Here is a 17,005-nt window from a genome sequence, read left to right on the forward strand (position 1 = left end):
GGACCCAGGTGTCTGCCAGTGGCCTTGGACGGTGCAGAAGGGCTTAACAGGGTAAGCCCTGCAGGCACAGGGGTGTTTGTCTGGTTTGTGCCTGCTGGTGGCATCTCGATGTCAGTTGAGTGAACAGTACTGGGTGCCAATATGAGAAGCAGGTAGGAGAGAGCTGGTGCTGCTTCCTGGGATGGGGAGTCAGGGAGGGCTGCCTGGAGGATACTGGAGCTGTGTCCTGAGCAAACCGGTGGGCGCCTGCTATGTGCGTGGTGCCGTGCTGAGCGCTGAAAGGATTAGTTCATGCAGTGCTCGCAGTAACACCCTCAAGACAGCTGCTCCCATCCTGTGTTACAGGTGAGGCAACGGAGGCACAAGAGAAATTGCAGCCTGTTCTTGCAAAGCCAGGATTTGACCCCGACTGGCTCTCTTTCCAGAACCTAAGCCACAGCTACAGCTCTGTGACAGCTCAGAGCAAGGGCCTCCTAGTCTCTGGCCCTCTGGGAAGTCAGGCCTTTGGCAACAAGCTGTTAGACAAGGCAGGATGGCTGCCTTTCAGCTCAGTCCCAGGCTGCACGGAGACCTTGAGCCTGGCTCCTGATTTGGTGGGTGGGAAGACCATGGCTGGATGGGTGAGCAAGGCCCTGTGCTGGGGCCCTTCCTCTGTCCTCAAATTTGGCTCCTGCCAACAGAGATCCGGCTGCTCAAAGCAGCAGAGCTGGGCCCGTGGCCCTTCCCTCTGCATCACAGAGAACACAGCTCATGCAGGAGGACCGGCCGGGAGCAGGGGCCAGGTGACAGGCAGAGGACTGCGACATGTTCATATACTACAGCTGGCTGGGGCTCCAGCCTGTGCCATCATCGCTGTGACCCTGCGGAATGGCGGCAGGGCCCCCTGGCAGCCAAGGCGATGGGGCTGGATTTACCTTCTCTGTCCCTGTTTTCCTGTGACACACATGTTATCCAGCAACAGAAGAGACACCCAAACCCACCACTAATTAACATTTGTCAGACTCCGTTTCCCTCACATGAAGTCATCTTTATAACAATTCTTTGAAATGAGTAGTATTTTCAATACAGAGAGATTTGATGCGTTAACACAGCTTAACCCATGACATGCATTTGCTCATTTTATCCAATGAAAAAATAATAGCTGAGCATCTACTAAAGGTCTGTCTCTGTCCCAGTCTCCCAGCTAGTTAGTGGCAGAGCTGAGCTGAACCCAGGGCTGTCCTCCTCCAGGCCCCGAGCACCCAGCTCCATGCGGTGCGGCGCAGCCTCCCCATGCTTCCCCTGGTATAGGGGTCAAGGCCATGGGGGCATCTCCAGGCCAAGGGGAGGCCCCGCTAGCACCCCTGGTTGTAACGGCAGGCCTCTCCCCGCAGGAGAGCGAGGACGCCGTCAAAGCCCTGGCCAAGGAGAAGGACCTGCTGGAGCGCGAGAAGTGGGAGCTGCGGCGCCAAGCCAAGGAGGCCACGGACCACGCCACGGCGCTGCGCTCCCAGCTGGACCTCAAGGACAACCGGATGAAGGAGCTGGAGGCGGAGCTGGCCATGGTGAGGCCCCGCCCCCCTCACCCACCCAGGCTGGTGCATCTGCTAGAAGCGACATCCTGTGCTAGGAGCAAGCTACACTCAGGGGAGGCTGGGCATGAGCGTGGGTTCACCTGCGAGTCCTGTCTGAGCCAATGGAGTCTAGCGGGGCGGGGCGGGGCCAGGGGGCGGGGTCTGGGGGATGCTCCCTCTGCTTCCTTCCAGGTCGGCCACAGGGCCTTTCATCCACCTGCCTGGGGCCGGCCTGTGGGGATGCTGGGGGGCGGACCATCCACCAACCTTGAGGAAGAAAAATACCACAAAATTTAGAATGGTTATTTCTAAGTAGTAAGATCACAAGTGACTTTTATTTCCTTTTTTCCTGCACCTATTTTCATCTGTACTGAAAACATCTTACTTGGGCCTTCATGGGGGAAAAAATGTTATTTTTTTTCTAACCCAAAACAATCCTTCAAAAATACTTGCAAACACTGTGTTTTCCTCGGAGATGTGCAGCCTGCATGTGGGGACAGAGAGCCCAGGTGGGGTGACCAGGCCTGGCCTGGCATCAGAACATGGGTCCAGAACCCCAGAGTCCTGTTCTTCCTGTGCTCGTGTGACCATGGACTCCTCACTGAACTTCTCTGAGCTTCAGTGGCCTTCATCTGGTCCTGGGGTGGGGGTGAGGGTCTTTAACCCACCCCGCCTCCCCCACCAGGTGGCTGAGAAACTCCAGGGAGCTCATGGCTTAAAGAGGGGCTCACCCTGAGCTCACCGCCAGGGCCTCGGTGCGATGATGGTGGCTGGGAGGAGAGTGTGCAGACACTCCTGAGGGGCCGGGAGGCCCAGTGGCTCTTAGCAGCACGCCACGTTCTCCTGCGGAGCACTGATGCCAGCTAAGGGTGTGGCTACTGCCATGAGTTCAGGGTTCGACTCCAGCCCCCATCACTTCCTAGCTGTGTGGCCTTCAGCCCGACCTTTCACCTGTCTCGGCCTCAATTCTGTCAAGTCTCAGTAGGGATAATTGCCTGTTATAGGGCTCTTATTGAGGATTGCAATGAAATAATGCAAGGAAGGCACTTAGCACAGCCTATACATGGCGACTGATGATAGGATGAGGTTATCTCTGGTCACTTCCTTCAGGACCAGGGGTCGCCCAGGGCAGGGCAGCACAGCATCCCTCCTGGGGGACCAAGCCTGCACGCTGCCTCCTGGGTCTCCTTGTCCAATGCTGACCCCTAGTGGTGAGAGCTGCCCAGGCTGGAGAAAGTGCCAGCTGCCCAGGCTCCCACCATGAGCTGCGTGGTGCTGGCAACCCTGCCGCCACCTGCAGACCAGACAGAAGCCTTTCAAGTTGTGGGTCTGGGAGAGGGTGTGGGGGTGAGATGAGCCCTCTGTCTTCCCAGTCCTCCCAGTGTCCTCTGGATGCACAGGTGTGGACCCCTAGCCTTAAGCATCCTGGCGAATTCCGGGACCTTTCAGGACAGAGAGCGAGCTCTCTGCTTCCTCCCTCATCATGCCCAGACCACTGCTTTGGTTCTGGCCAGTGAAACTCAGGCCCTTCCCTCCTGCTGGCCGGCCTCAGACTCCTCTGCTAAAAGGGTGAATAGTTTAGGTCAATGTGTGCAGCTCATGGTGTGGACTTACTGTAACATCAACACAGCCCGTTAACAGCCTCGGTGTTGGGGCAGGGGGTCCACCTGACTGGGGGTCCCCTCTGTTGCCCACCATCTGCAGAATTTCTTGCCCTGGAGGCCTCCAGGGCTGCCAGCTCTGTCCGGCATGCACGCGCGCGCGCACACACACACACACACACACACACACACACTGCTGGCCAGGACGTGACGGGGGAAGGTCCCTCCCCTGCACATGCACCTGAGGCCCTTGAGTCACAACCAGGAGAGAGTAGCTCTGGCAGGTTTAAGCACACAGGGTGCGCTAAAAGGAGCTCAGGAGCTTCCAGGTGCATGAGAAGGCAGAGGGCCAGGCTTGGAAATGGGCCGAAACCCAAGCAGGGTCCCATCCGGACTACTGACCCCTTCCCCTCCTGGATCATCCCACCTCAGGGAGGTGTAAATAATCCCAACAACGACTGCTTGTGCAGCAGGACAGGAGACCGGACGGCGTCCTGGGCCTCCATGTGAATCGTGGCACGTCTGACTCCTGCTTGTGAACTAGAAAGTGTAACACTCACAGTCACTGTCGTGCATTGAGGTGTCTTTTTCACCATAGGCCAGGTGCTCTCACAGCCCCCTTGCTACCCCACCAGACAGTCGAGGGCAGGAAGGCATGGAGAGGTAAGGCCTCCCCAAGGAGCCCCCAGCTAGGACGCAGCAGAGCCAGGATCAGCTAACGGCGTGGCCACTGCCACGGCCCACTGGATTCCAGAGCCCAGGCTCCGAAGCACTGTGCCGGCCACCTCATCCCACAGCTCAGGGGTGCGCTTGCACAGGAAGGCTCCCTCTCAGCTCCCTGCCTTACCGTGAGGACCCTGAGGCTCAGAGTGGTGGAGTAACTTGCCCCGGGTACCTAGCAAGTTAAATAGTCAAAGTGGAGTTGGAACCCAGTTCTGTTTGGTGTAACAAACAAGAGGGTGTTTGAGCCAATCGCCTTATTCCCAGGAGCTCAAAACTCCAGACTCAAAGTGCCCGGGAAGGGGAGGAGGCTCAGAGAGAAGAGGGCGCTCCCGGCATTGGACTGCGTTTAATGGAGGGATTAATGGGAGATCAGCATGTAGCCTGTCACAGGAAGATGGTCCCATGTGGCGGGGGGGAGGGGGGGGACATGCACGTATCTTAAATCAGAGCTCAGGTGGTGTGTCTCAGCTGCAGCTCCGTTTTGCTCTGTCTCGGAGGTTTTAACATCATGAGTGGCAGTTTGCGAGAGGGTTCTTGGCTCCAAAACTCACAGGCACACCCACCCCGTCCTGCAGGATTAACTGGGGTCCCCTCCCCACTGTCAGGCCGCGGTGATGTCAAGCTGCCCGCCAAGTGAGAAAGTGCCCCCTCGGGCCCAGAGGTGACATCCGCCTGGAACAAGGAGGTGGGGGAGACAGGAGAGTGATCCTGTCCTGGGCTGCCTCCAGGGGCTGCCCATTCAACTCCTCTCTCACTCAATTCCTAGCCGGGCCTTGGAGACCCCAGAAGAACAGGTGATAAGCGTGTCCTCGGCCCCCCTTTCTGGGTTTCTGGTCTCTTTGTATCAGCAGGAACTGAGGGGGACTCTAACCCCCAGACAAGCCCTCCAGGCATGTGCTGGTCAGCACGTGGCACAGCCTCGCAGACACCTTGGGACAGAGGTCGGATTCCTGGCTTTCTCACCATGATGGGTGCTGATGGCGGAGCAGCTGGCCAAGAAGTCCCCTTGATGACACTGTCTTCTTCCTGTCCCGTGACTCTCTCTCCAGGCCAAGCAGTCCTTAGCCACGCTGACCAAGGATGTCCCCAAGCGGCATTCACTCGCCATGCCGGGCGAGACGGTGCTTAACGGCAACCAGGAGTGGGTGGTGCAGGCGGACCTCCCGCTGACCGCAGCCATCCGGCAGAGCCAGCAGACTCTCTACCACTCACATCCCCCCCACCCTGCAGACCGGCAAGGTGAGTCCAGCCCAGGACGGCCGCGGGGCGTCCCGGGAGGCCATCTGATCCACTCTGGAAGGCAGCTTCTTTATTCCCACTAGAGCTGGAGGGGGTGGGGCAGAGGCCACAAACATCTAAGAGACAGACCTCAGGCCTCACTGGATCCCAGGGTTCAGACAGTACCTGAGTCTGAGCTTTTCTCTCCATCGCTCAGCTCTCCCTGCTTCCATTCGGCCTCATCGTTAGGCCGCCTCTTTCCACAAAGCAGAAAACAGTGTCTAGCAGTTTCAGACTTTTAGGGCCCTTGCAGCTCAGAGGTCTTGAGGAATCTCTGCCTGCCAAATCCCAAAAAAGAACTCTGATTGGCCAGCCAGGGTCACATGCCCACCCCTGGACCAATCACTGTCTAGGGATTGGGTGCTCTGACTCTGGGTCCCATGGGCATCCTTTGGCAAGGGAGACAGTGAGAGCTCCTTGAGTGCCAGCTCCAGATAATCACGGGATGTGTGGGAGGGCCAGAAATCAGTGTTACCGGTGCTTTCTCCAGGCACTGGCAGGGGTGGCTAGGGACAGCGACCCAGCCTTTAGTTAACATCTGTATCCACTGGCCACAAGACAAGCCCCAAACCCCTCTGCTCATCAGCAACCCACTTGGCTCCATTTTCTGTTCCTCCCGTGAGTGGCCACGTTTGTGAGACAGGTGCAGGTTGGGGACAGGCAGCTGGCCTCCAGTCCTGCCATCACCTTGGTTGGAACCCAAGTCCCTGACTGCAAAGCCTCCACATTTCTCCATGTGACCCTATGGCCACTGGCAGCAAGGGCCTCCTTTCTCAGTAGCCTCCTTGCTCACATGCTGCCCACGCACAGTAGGCCCTCAGTCTTGTCGAACAAAAAGTGCTTCCTCCATCCGGTGCCAGGGCCTACAGACAGGAGAGCCATCCGCTGGGGGACTTGGATGGGCTTCCAGGCATTCAGTGGCGATTGATTGAGCGCCTACTACTTGCCAGGCACCGTGAGCGCTGGGGTTGAACATGGATAAGACACCAGAGCGCCTGCCCTCATCAAGCTGGCATTGTAGGTGTGACAATGGCAACACGCATGTCCCTGAGCTAACGAAGAATGATTACAGATTGTAGTCAGTGCAGGGGTAGAAATCAGTGTGAAAGCAGGTGTTTTGATGAAAAACAGACACTGGGGAGAGCTGATAACCAGGGAGGTTTCTCTCGGGACAGGCTGAGACCCGAATGATGGGCATGTGCCTGACTGAGCAGCAGGACCAGCCAAGGCTAAGGCGGGAGGGAGATGGCGCGAGCCGGGCACTGTAAAGAGAGCAGGTGTGCTGTGAGCCAAGGCTGGTGGGTGGGCAGGGCTGTATGCCTTTGCCTGGAGGAGGACCACACGCATCTACCACCAGGTAAAGAGAGGCCGGATGCTGGCCATCCCTGCAGTGAGGGGTGGAGGCAGGGAGGCCCTCTGGGAGGCCGGCAAGAGATGGTGGTGACCTGGGCTTGGATAGTGACAGTGGGGTTGGAGAGAAGTGGCCAGATGAGGGGCTAAGTTTGGAGGTGCTGCTGCTGATTGGGTGTGGGGTGAGGCGGGGCAGGAGAAGGAGAGGAGCCCATGGTGGCCTCTAGGCTCCCTGCTTGAAAAGCTGGTGGTGACGGGGTTAGGACTGCACCAGGTCCAGGGGACGTCCAGGTGGTGGGGGCATTATAAGGACAGTCACTGAGGAAACTCCTGTCCCTTCTCCTTCACCCTGGTGAAGGGGGTGGGGGGGGGCCTGATCGGATCCAGAGGTTGGAGATGCGTGCCGACGGCTCTGTGGTGCCATGTGGGGCGTGGACCAGAGGGGCAGACGGTGTTCCCGCCTGTATAATGGGGGGCAGTGGGTGGAACGACCGGCGGGGCAGTGGAGGCGAGGACATCTCCACCCCTCACTCACCAGCTCTCCCTGCTTTCCAGCGGTCAGGGTGAGCCCCTGCCACTCCCGGCAGCCCTCTGTCATCTCCGACGCATCTGCCGCCGAAGGCGACCGGTCATCCACGCCAAGCGACATCAACTCCCCTCGACACCGGACGCACTCCCTCTGCAACGTAAGGCCAGCAGCAGCAGGGCCTGGGCCCTGGGCCCTGCCCAGAAACCAAATCGAGGGGGCGGGGGCGGGGGGGGGGGGGCGAAGACACACCCGCTGTTTCCTCTCGTCTCCCCAGGGAGCATTCTGGCGAAGGCATTTCCTGTTCTGTTCTTTCCTTTTGCAAGAAGAGATGGATGTGGGGACAGAAAGAAATGAGGCCTGGTGGTTCCTTGTGGCTGGGAGGGCAAGGCCATCCAGAGGAAGATGGGCGTGGGTCGGCCACAGGGTCCGAGCAGCCCGGCCCCAACTCTGGTGGGCTGCGTCTGGGGCCGTAGGCTTCTCCTCCCAGACTGTACCTTCCAGAGCCCAGGACCTCACCATTGATTGCCCTGTAGAGCCAGCTCTTGGTCCTTCATCCAGAAATGAGCCGGATTTTGTTTGACTTTCCAGGAGTTTTTGCACATTTTGCCTCTGGAGAGGATTCTGGTGAATTTGGTCTAAGTTTTTTTGCTTTTCTTATCTAATCAGAGAGGCGCAGGTCCAGAGCCACCTAACCCTTGATGGCTGGTGGAGCAGGCAGGCTCCCCAGGAGTGAGGGGTGAACAAAGGCGGGTGGGTCAGGCGTCTAAGGACAGGGGTGCCCCACGCTGAGGCTCTAACGTGAAACATGGGGGTCAGGGTGCGGGGGCCACTTGTCATATCTGTTCCTTCGTAGGGTTGATAACAGAGGGCTCCCTTGCCGTGTCCTGAAGACACAGCAGTCCGGTCGGTCTTCAAGTGCACAGAAGGCTTTCTCCAAAACTAGTTAATAGTGTTTTATTAACCAGCGAGATGGATAATCAAAGAACTGAGGTGGATAGAGAGGGAAAGCGACAGAATAACCATGACTTGCCGGTGGGGTGATTGTCTACCTGGAAAACCTCTAGACAATTTACCTGAAGAGCTGTTAGGCTCATGATGAGAAGCACATAATAGTACCGGTCGGATATCAGTTGACCAAAATCAATGATTTTTCTGTGTATGAGTAATCATAATGGAAGCATTTTTTTTTTTTTTTTACAAATCTACAATGAAAAGCGCTTACAAAAATAGCTAAGACGAAATGTGAAATAGTTGCCTCAGCCTAGTGAAGTGGGCAACAAGGCACTGTGGGCCAGGGCCTGGCACAATCACACCAGGATGGGGAGAAGGTCGCTTCAGGGCTGGGATTCTTTTTCAACTGGGGCTTATAGGAAGCGGTCTCTTCTCTAGTTCCCCGGATAGAAACCTGGTGACAAAGGCTGTCCTGACAGGACCAAGGCAAGGAAGGTGGGCCAATAGAGGGGCCTCTGATGTTACCCTCTTGTTCTGAGGGACAACTGCTGAATTACACCTCTGGGCAGCAGTGGCCTTTATTCTTGGTGTAAGCCAGACACCCTGTAGTAGCTGAGCACACATGAGAACACCTTCCCAAGGGCCGTATTTTGTCTTCCCATCATGGGCCTGAGGGGGCTCTGACAGCCGAATTGCTGCTGGAAAATTCATTCTGCCAAGAGGGTTCTTTAAAGTCCTCTTGCATTGCCTTTGGCTGGGCCCTAGCCTTTTGCCCAACTTAGCCTTGGTACATATCTGCTGCTTCAGGCATATTTATTCCCAACTCACTTTACACAGGGCCCAGCTGCCAGGAAATGGGCACTTTGGTAAGCCAGTCATCTACACGTAGGCATCTCAGTGGGCACTGGCCTCATTCTCTTCCCCATGAACTTGGCAAAGATGGCCCTACCCAGGGCCAACCTATAGGTACTATTTGCAAACCATGAGATGGGGCTAAAAACTAAACTACCATTTGTTCCATCCCTACCCTCCCTCAACTGCCTTCATCCCCCATCTCAACAGATGTGCACACAGGTAAGCCAGGAAGAGCCTGAAGATAGCGCCAGGTAATAACCCTCCTTTCTCAGACATTTGGCCTGGTACCAGCAAGAACTGCCTGGCCTGGAATAAGGACCTCCCCATCCTTTCATGCTCTAGCCACTTATTTAGAGCAGAGGTGGGGACTCAGCGCAGAGGCGGGAGAAGGTTGATGGACATTGGCTCAGATGACACATGCTTTGTTTCTCACGTTTTGCCTGTAATTCTGGGAATGACCACTAGGGGTCTCCCTGGTAATGACTTGTGATCCTGTGCTCTGTTTTACCCACCTCCCCCCCGCATCCCAGATTGGTTCTGGGATGTGGTGTGGGCTTTTGCTCACCCACAGGAAGGAGCACTAGACCAGGAAGAAGCAGATGGTCTCAAATTTGAGTTTTAGCTCTGGTTTTAATTAGCTCTACAATGTTGGACTGTCTGGAACCTCTCTGTGTATCTATAAATCAGGTTAATGAGCCCTGTCTGCCCCTCCACAAAATAAGAGATTCATTGTGGTGTTTGTGGGGGAAATTAGAGGCTGCATATTTCTCCTAAGTCTTCCTGTCCCCAAATTCTTTTTGTGTTTTTTCTATAAAATTATATCTCTTTATGAAAAGCACCAAGTATAACCAACTCCCAGCTCTAACTCAATGGACCAGCTGGGACAGGAACTTAGAGGCCTTTGAGTAACTGATTCATTGGTCAGAGGGTGTTAGGGGTTAAGAGGCCAGAGCAGGCAGGCGAGCACCCCAGGGCCTCTGGCCAGGACTCCTGGTCAAGGCAGCATCTCCATGAACCCCACGTGCCATCACTGAGCCATTTGAAAGTGTCTGCTTCAGAGGTGGAGGGTGGAGTCCCCAGGACAGAGGCAGGGGGGTCCCTAAGGGATGGCTTCCTCCCATGGAAGACCCCACACTTCGGGCCACCTCTGCTCTCATGTGTTGTGTGTTTCCGCTGTTTCATCTTCCTCTTCTCCTTTGGCTACAGGGAGACAGTCCCGGGCCGGTTCAGAAGAACCTGCACAATCCCATTGTACAGGTAGGTGTGCCTGCTCTGGCTACCCCACCTTGACCGTGACTTCACCCTAGTTCCCCTGGGCCCTTAGGACCCTCACTTTCATACTTGGGCACCCAGACCAGAGAGGCACCCACTACCTGAGCCACACATAGGGTGGTGCCTGAGCCAGGCTCAGCACCTGACTCTCTGGACCTACTAAGTGCAGAGCCCACATCCTCTGAGCTGCCCTGGTGAGTGTTTACTCCCACAGCCAAAGTCTGATGACCCTGGCCCTGGACTTTTTGGGTCCTTTGCTGCAGGAAACTTTAAAATTCGTTTTAACATTCCAATACTCCATCCTCAGAGTGAGGAAGGGGCTGTAGGGAGGGAAATAACATGAATGTGAGGGTCAGAAGGGATCTCTGAGGTTCCCACGTGCTGGTCTCTGTTCTACTCAGCTGTATCAGGGTCCATCAGCGAAGATTTCCTAATGCAGATTCCTAGGCCCTTCACTCGAAATAGTCTGACCCACCAGGTCGGGGTGGGGCCTGGAATTCAAGTAATTCTGATGTGTTTTGGGAACCATTAGTCTCGTCTAACCTCCGCCTTTTCGAGGGATAACACCAACCTGCGTCTTTGTATATAAAGCTCTTGATGGTTTGCCGAGCTCTCCTCCAGGCACCGCCCCAGCCCCATAGTTACCTCCTCCTCCTTGTCCTCGTCATTCTTGTTAATAATGCCCAGTCACAGGCAAGAAAACTGGACTCAGAGAGGCTGGGGGCCATGGGTAGTGACATAATCAGGATTAGAATCCAAGTCCCTGACTCCCTGCTCCACTGGGGCCAGTCCTGCTTCTTGTCTAGAGCCTTAAGGTCCCGCGTCCTTGCTCCGGGCTGACATGAAGCTCAAGGGTCCTCCTCCTCCTCTTCGTCTTCCAGGCTCTCCTGTGCTCCCTTTACCGCGGTGAAGTTACACATTTGCTGCGGTGCCCCCGCAGGGTAGGCCCTGTGGCTCCGTCATGGCCAAGGGCATGTGGGTGTCTACAAGCCCCCCTCCCCAGCGCGGGAAAGGTGTGAGCAAACCAGATTTAAATAATAATAGTACAGACCCCACCAGCAACAGTTGGGAATGCTTATCATGGGGCCAGGCGCTCTTCTAAGCGTTTTTATCCTCCGTTTGGCAACGTGCCCCTGGCTGTCTTGGAGAGGTCCTGGTGTCCCCAGAGGTTCCCTAACTGGCCCAAGTCCACTCGCTGATCGAGGGGCAGACCCTGGCATCCTTAGGCTGCGTGCCCTCCAGCCCCTCCCCCGGCCATCCCCCGTCCCTCCCTGGCCGCGCCCCAGCTCAGCCTGCCTCTCTTCTTCTCTCCTCTACGTCTGCCGTCTGGCCTCGACTCCTCAGTCACTAGAGGATCTTGAAGACCAAAAACGGAAAAAGAAGAAAGAGAAGATGGGATTCGGCTCCATCTCGCGCGTCTTCGCCAGAGGGAAGCAGCGGAAGTCCCTCGACCCCGGCCTCTTTGATGGTACCGCCCCTGATTATTACATAGAGGAGGACGCGGACTGGTGATACCCGCCTCCCTTCGCCCGCGGCCTGGCGGGCGGGTCTGTGCGTGTGGACGTGCGTGTGAGCGTGGAGTGCGCAGCTGGGTGTGCGTGGCGGTGCGGGTGCGCGCGAGCTCGCGCACATGGGGGCAGGGGCGGCCGAGCCCCGCGCGCGTGGGCCCCTCCCCGCGGCGCCACCTCTGTAATTGATGTACATAGTGCAACCGTGTGTGACCCTGTCAACCCTGTTGTCTTCCGAGCGATACAGTTGTGCTGTTAATCTGGGTTTTTGTTTTTTTTATGTTTTTTTTTCCTTTTTGTTGGGTTCGTTGGGTTGTGTTGTCTTTTTTTTTCTGTCCCTTCTCCCGCCCTCCTTTTTATGAAACTTGAAAACTTGAAGGACTGCTGTGTATTTGTAAATAACAAGACTGTTGTGCACTCCGTGCTTGTAACCGTCCGTCGTCCCAACTGCGACTTCTGGAGCCCGTCTCCCCCGAGGATGTGGTCTGGTGTTGATGTTCTCCCCCCCCCCCCAAAAAAAAACCTGCCCCCACCCCCACCCCCGGTGTGAACGTCGGGGACCAGACCCTGTTCTCGGGGCATGCCCAAGTCACTTTAACCCCACAACGCCATCGTCATCAGGGTAAGGTCCACTCTCCCCAGAGACTCGCGAGCCTGGCCAAGGGGCCCAGTCTTGGCTCGGTTTGTCAGAGGCCAAACAGGCTCTTTTTCACGGCCTGCCAGTTTTTAAATTGCGTTGCCGTTTCTTTCTTTACGGGGGGGATAAAAGAAAATTGTTCTGCTTAACTTATTTGCACAAATGCAAAGACTTATTCTAAATTATTACATAAATATCGGGATGTATATTTTTCCACGGGGCGGGTGGGAGGCGGGTTCTCTGTTGATGAGTCTGTTCTATGACCATGCTGCTGCCAGACAGTGCAAGGTAGAGTTGAGGGGCCAGAACCCAGGGACTTCTGGATTGTCAAAGCTTGCTTTTTTTCCCCCGTTCTTTCTTCTCTCTCCCCAGTTTTCCCGCCCCTGCATGGACATGCTCTCTGCCTTTCTTCCCACCTGTAGCGCTCTCTCTCGGCCTTTCTATACATATTTATTTATCTGAAATATAGAGCACTGACCTCAGGGACCAGAGCACCTGCTGTCATGGTCACCTCTTGGGTCTGTCTTTTGAGAGAGGCTGAGTACAAGGCGAGACAGCCAACTGCATAACCACAGGGTAGGACCACAGGGTTCCTCGGCCTGGGTGGGTTTCCCGGGGGGCCTGGAGCAGCACGCGTGCTTCCCTGCAGCTGTCTCTCTCCTCCTTGGTTGATTCTGCACGTTGGCCAGGCAGGTGTCCTTGCAGGAGGCACCTGTCTCAAAGGGAGGGCTCCTGGGGACATGGTGTCCAGCACCTGCGCCCCCACCCGCCCCATTCTGGTCGATTCCTCCAGCCACACCTCAGGGGTCTGGGGATCCCTTGGGCCCAGTCCTTCAACTTGTCCCAGGACTCTGAGCCCGCTTGCCCCAGGAGAGAAGGGCTGGCAGGAACACCTGCCTGTTAGGGGAGCAGTGTTGGCCCCAGGGAGGCCTTACCAGCAAAGGAACCGTGTGTGCATTTTAATGCCGGGTGATGGGGAACACGTGAGCTTCCAAGTCAGGGCCTTTCCCAGGCCTAAGACTAGCTTTGCCTTTTCATTTGACCTGTGAATCCCCGCTCTGCGCCACCTTAACCACTAACAGCTCCGTTCACACACCCTCTCAACAACAGTAGTTGCGCTTTATGCTCTAACAGTAACGTTTTCAGCTCTTACCAAGAATCAAGATTTTTAAATGCTGGAGCATCTCTTATCAGAAGGGATAGGATATTTCGTCCAAAGCCTCTAAAACAAACAGAAAAGCCCCAGTCGGCTGCTCCCTTTCCTTCTGACTTGAAGTGGGGGTTGGGAGGGAGTAGGCAGGTTACCTAATAAGGAGCTCTCTGGCTTCCTTTGGCGGAGCCCTTTCACCAAGCCTGGCGGTGAGTGAGCGCGGGCTGAGGCTGGCATCTTTCTCTACAGAGAGAGATTTTAGGAAATACTTTTCTCCCCCATGAATTTTTTTCTTTTGGTTGATTTTTATTGTTTGCCCTTTATTTACAAGAAAATAAGATTGCAACCCCTCCTGATAATGATTTAGTAGTTCCTTTTCATTTCAGTTTTTGTAAATTAGGAGATAATTCTAAGAGTTACTAAGGATGATTTATTTAAGAGAACTACATCAAATAGCGAATGAGTTATGGGTAACATTAGATGAAAATAACCTTTCCCACGGGAAAGGTTTCTCGAAGGCATGGATGCAAATATAAAATATTAAAAAAAAAATCTAAATAAAGCTTATTTTAAAATATGCTCGAATTCTATGTTATTTGATTGTTTCTATCTCACTCTGGGTGGGAGGCAAAGCCTGGCATGACCTGCTCCTTGGAATTTCAAGGCTGGGTCCTGATGGGGTGATGGGAGGGGCCGAGGAAAGCTGGCTGGATTCTGGGCCCGTGGAGGGGCTAAGGCCGGGGTGGCCTCCCAGAAGCACCTCGTCTTTGCCACCCCGACTGTAATTTGGAGGAGCTGTCAGCATCCAGGGCTACTTGTGGTTCTAATGCAGCACCTCCGAGCCTGGCACCCTGACCCTGCGTTCTCCAGCCCAGTGGCCCCAGTCAGCTTTCATCTGCTTCCTTCTCCCCCTGCGCTCCTTCCAAAGGCCCAGGGGGGACCCTCTGAGTTTGGGACATGTTACTTCCTGCAGACCTCAGTGGGCCTCTGCATTGTCCCGACTTTCCACCTTCCCTGGGGCCTGAGAGGAGCTTGAGAGAAATTAAAGGAGCCACAGGGCTTCCCTGATGAAGCCAGAGTGGGCCAGGCTTTTCCGAGCCCCAGGAGAGCCCCTAGATGCAAAGCCAGGCCTCCCCAGGTGAAACTGCACAGTATGGCCTGAGAAGAGACCACCTGGAAACCCCAGTCCCTGATCATAGCCAGAACCTCTGTCTCCCAACCTAAGAGCAAGTCCTCTCGAGCAGTAAGAATGATGGAAGGCTGGCCCTTTAAAACGCCCCTTTCATTTCTGCTAGAAGGCAGCTCAAAGCACCACGATGGACAGACCACGCTCGGGACTGCGGGGAACTTAGGGGCAGCCACCCCAGCAGCTCTCAACCTGGCCACGCAATAGAATCACCTGCAGAGCTTGCCCCCAAAATGACCAGTGCCAGGTACTCCATCTCTGAATCAGTATGTGGCTACACCTTCTCTGGTGCAGCCAGGAGTGAGAACCATGAGGCTCATCTGAGGAGGGCAAGTGGCCCAAACACATGTGCCACAGCTGCCCTCTCCCTGGTCTCATGCAGCTGTCGCTAATCCAAGAGCCCTTCCCACCCAGCCCAAAGCGGCTTCTCATTTCTTCACTAGACAGAGCCTTAGCCAGCCACTGCCCACCAGTCAGAGTTGGCATACAGGAACAAAGCCTGTCTGCCTTCCCAGATGAGCCTAACCCACTACGCTGAACAAATGGGGAAAACTCTGGCCCAGAGAGGAGCAAGTCGGCCACAATCCTCACTGTCGCTCCTCTAGTCCCATGCCTTCTCCAGGGCCAGGCCACACCGCCTCCCTTGTTAATCTTCTCTAGACCATGCCCCAAATGGTCCAACTTCAAGTGGCGCCTCTTGTAGTCAGAAATTGGAGGAGGGCTGCTTGGGCCTCCGGGGCCAGTGGACAGCTGCACAAGTTGTGTACTGCATCACCCAAGAAGGCTCAGCTGTGTGAACAGTGCCCTGAGCTGCATAGTGCACAACCCATGTGGCTCTTGCATCCGGGCCAGCAGGCTCCCACAGGCGTAACCTAATAATAGTAATAACAAGAATAATATCTAACATTTGTTAGGCACTTACCATGGGCCAGGGTCCGTGCTGCGCACTTGTCGGGTATTAACTCAGTTAACCCTCCAGCAGCTCCACGGTGGATGAGAAACCTGAGGCAGAGCAGATTGTCTGGGGTCAAGGCACTAGGAAACAGTAGAACTGGGCTTCCAGTCTAGCAAGACTGCAGTGCCCGCGACTCGCTCCTCCCTCCGGGCAGCGAGGGGCCAGGACCCAGCACGTGGGCATCTCCAGTGCCTCCATGGGGCCCCACTCCCACCCTCGGCAAAGCCGCCAGCCACTTCTGGCACGTCCTTGCTTTTGTGACTGAGTCTATTTCTTTAGCCTTTTACGTCCAGAAAACCCACTCCCAGAGAGGAGCTGGCGAGGGTCAGAGTAGGAAGGAGCTGCGGTCCCGGTACCAGCTCTCCTCCTTGGGCGGAGAACCGCCTCTGCTTGCCCGGCTGTAGAACCCTCACTGTACCACGGCTGCGGCTTCCTGAGGTGAGGGGGTCCCCTGCTGGCCACAGGATGAGTCCAGGGGGTCCCAGCAGCCACCCCACACGAGCACCCCAAGGCTATTGAGCTGCTGTGTGTGTCACTCAACCTGGGCTCCGCAGGAATCCAGGTGTAAGGGGGCTGCATCAGATGGGGTCATCAGCCTTGTGACAGTATTAGTTTAAAAAGATCCATGGACCCTCTCACCGGAAACCTGCAGTTCCTCCCAAACGCCCTACTCCTGGCCCGTCTCCTCAGAACAAATGGCTCTTAAGCTTTTTCAACTCAGAGCCCACCCGGTGGAGCATAATGTGTCACATTCTCCTACCTCCCACCTGTTCCCTGCTTTCCCGTGGAACCTGGTGCTAATAAAGAATCAAGAGGGGGAGTTCCCGTTGTGGCTCAGTGGGTTAAGGACCTGACCTAGTCTCTGTGAGGATGCACATTTGGTCCCTGGTCTCGCTCAGTGGGTTAAGGATCTGGCGTTGCTGCAAGCTGTGGCATAGGTCGCAGATGAGGCTCAGATCTGGTGTTGCCGTGCCTGTGGCATAGGCTGGCAGCTGCAGCTCTGATTCGACCCCTAGCCTATGCCCTTAAAAAAAAAAAGAAAGAAAGAAATACCTTAAACTTTATCTTATAAAAGGGTAGGTTCATCATTTTATATTATAAAACGATTGCCCTTTAAACTTAACTTAGGGGAGTTCCCGTCGTGGCGCAGTGGTTAACGATTCCGACTAGGAACCATGAGGTTGCGGGTTCGGTCCCTACCCTTGCTCAGTGGGTTAACGATCTGGCGTTGCTGTGAGCTGTGGTGTAGGTTACAGACGCGGCTCGGATCCCGTGTTGCTGTGGCTCTGGCGTAGGCTAGTGGCTACAGCTCTGATTCGACCCCTAGCCTGGGAACCTCCATATGCGGCGGGAGCGGCCCAAGAAATAGCAAAAAGGCAAAATAAAGAAAAAAATAAAAATAACTTAGGGATTTGATCTTGACTGTACATTAGAAGTTTAAATATCAAAATCATAGC

At 55.3% G+C, this 17,005-nt stretch overlaps 1 protein-coding gene across 3 annotated transcripts in view; it reads left to right on the forward strand.

Annotated features, from left to right (window-relative positions):
- LOC125133618 (kazrin) overlaps positions 1 to 17,005 on the forward strand; it is a 464,224-nt gene that overhangs the window by 394,336 nt on the left and 52,883 nt on the right. For 2 of the 3 annotated variants that reach the window (XM_047791950.1, XM_047791951.1), the window contains 5 exons: positions 1,374 to 1,544; positions 4,927 to 5,116; positions 7,061 to 7,191; positions 10,047 to 10,097; positions 11,457 to 11,879. In XM_047791950.1, the coding sequence (XP_047647906.1) occupies positions 1,374 to 1,544; positions 4,927 to 5,116; positions 7,061 to 7,191; positions 10,047 to 10,097; positions 11,457 to 11,624 (711 nt within the window). In that variant the 3' untranslated portion in view covers positions 11,625 to 11,879. Of the gene's footprint in view, positions 1 to 1,373; positions 1,545 to 4,926; positions 5,117 to 7,060; positions 7,192 to 10,046; positions 10,098 to 11,456; positions 11,880 to 17,005 lie in introns of those variants that run through there. The other variant, XM_047791952.1, reaches the window with a different exon arrangement.

Source organism: Phacochoerus africanus, chromosome 8 (genome assembly GCF_016906955.1).
Source record: "Phacochoerus africanus isolate WHEZ1 chromosome 8, ROS_Pafr_v1, whole genome shotgun sequence".
NCBI classification, from domain to species: domain Eukaryota; kingdom Metazoa; phylum Chordata; class Mammalia; order Artiodactyla; family Suidae; genus Phacochoerus; species Phacochoerus africanus.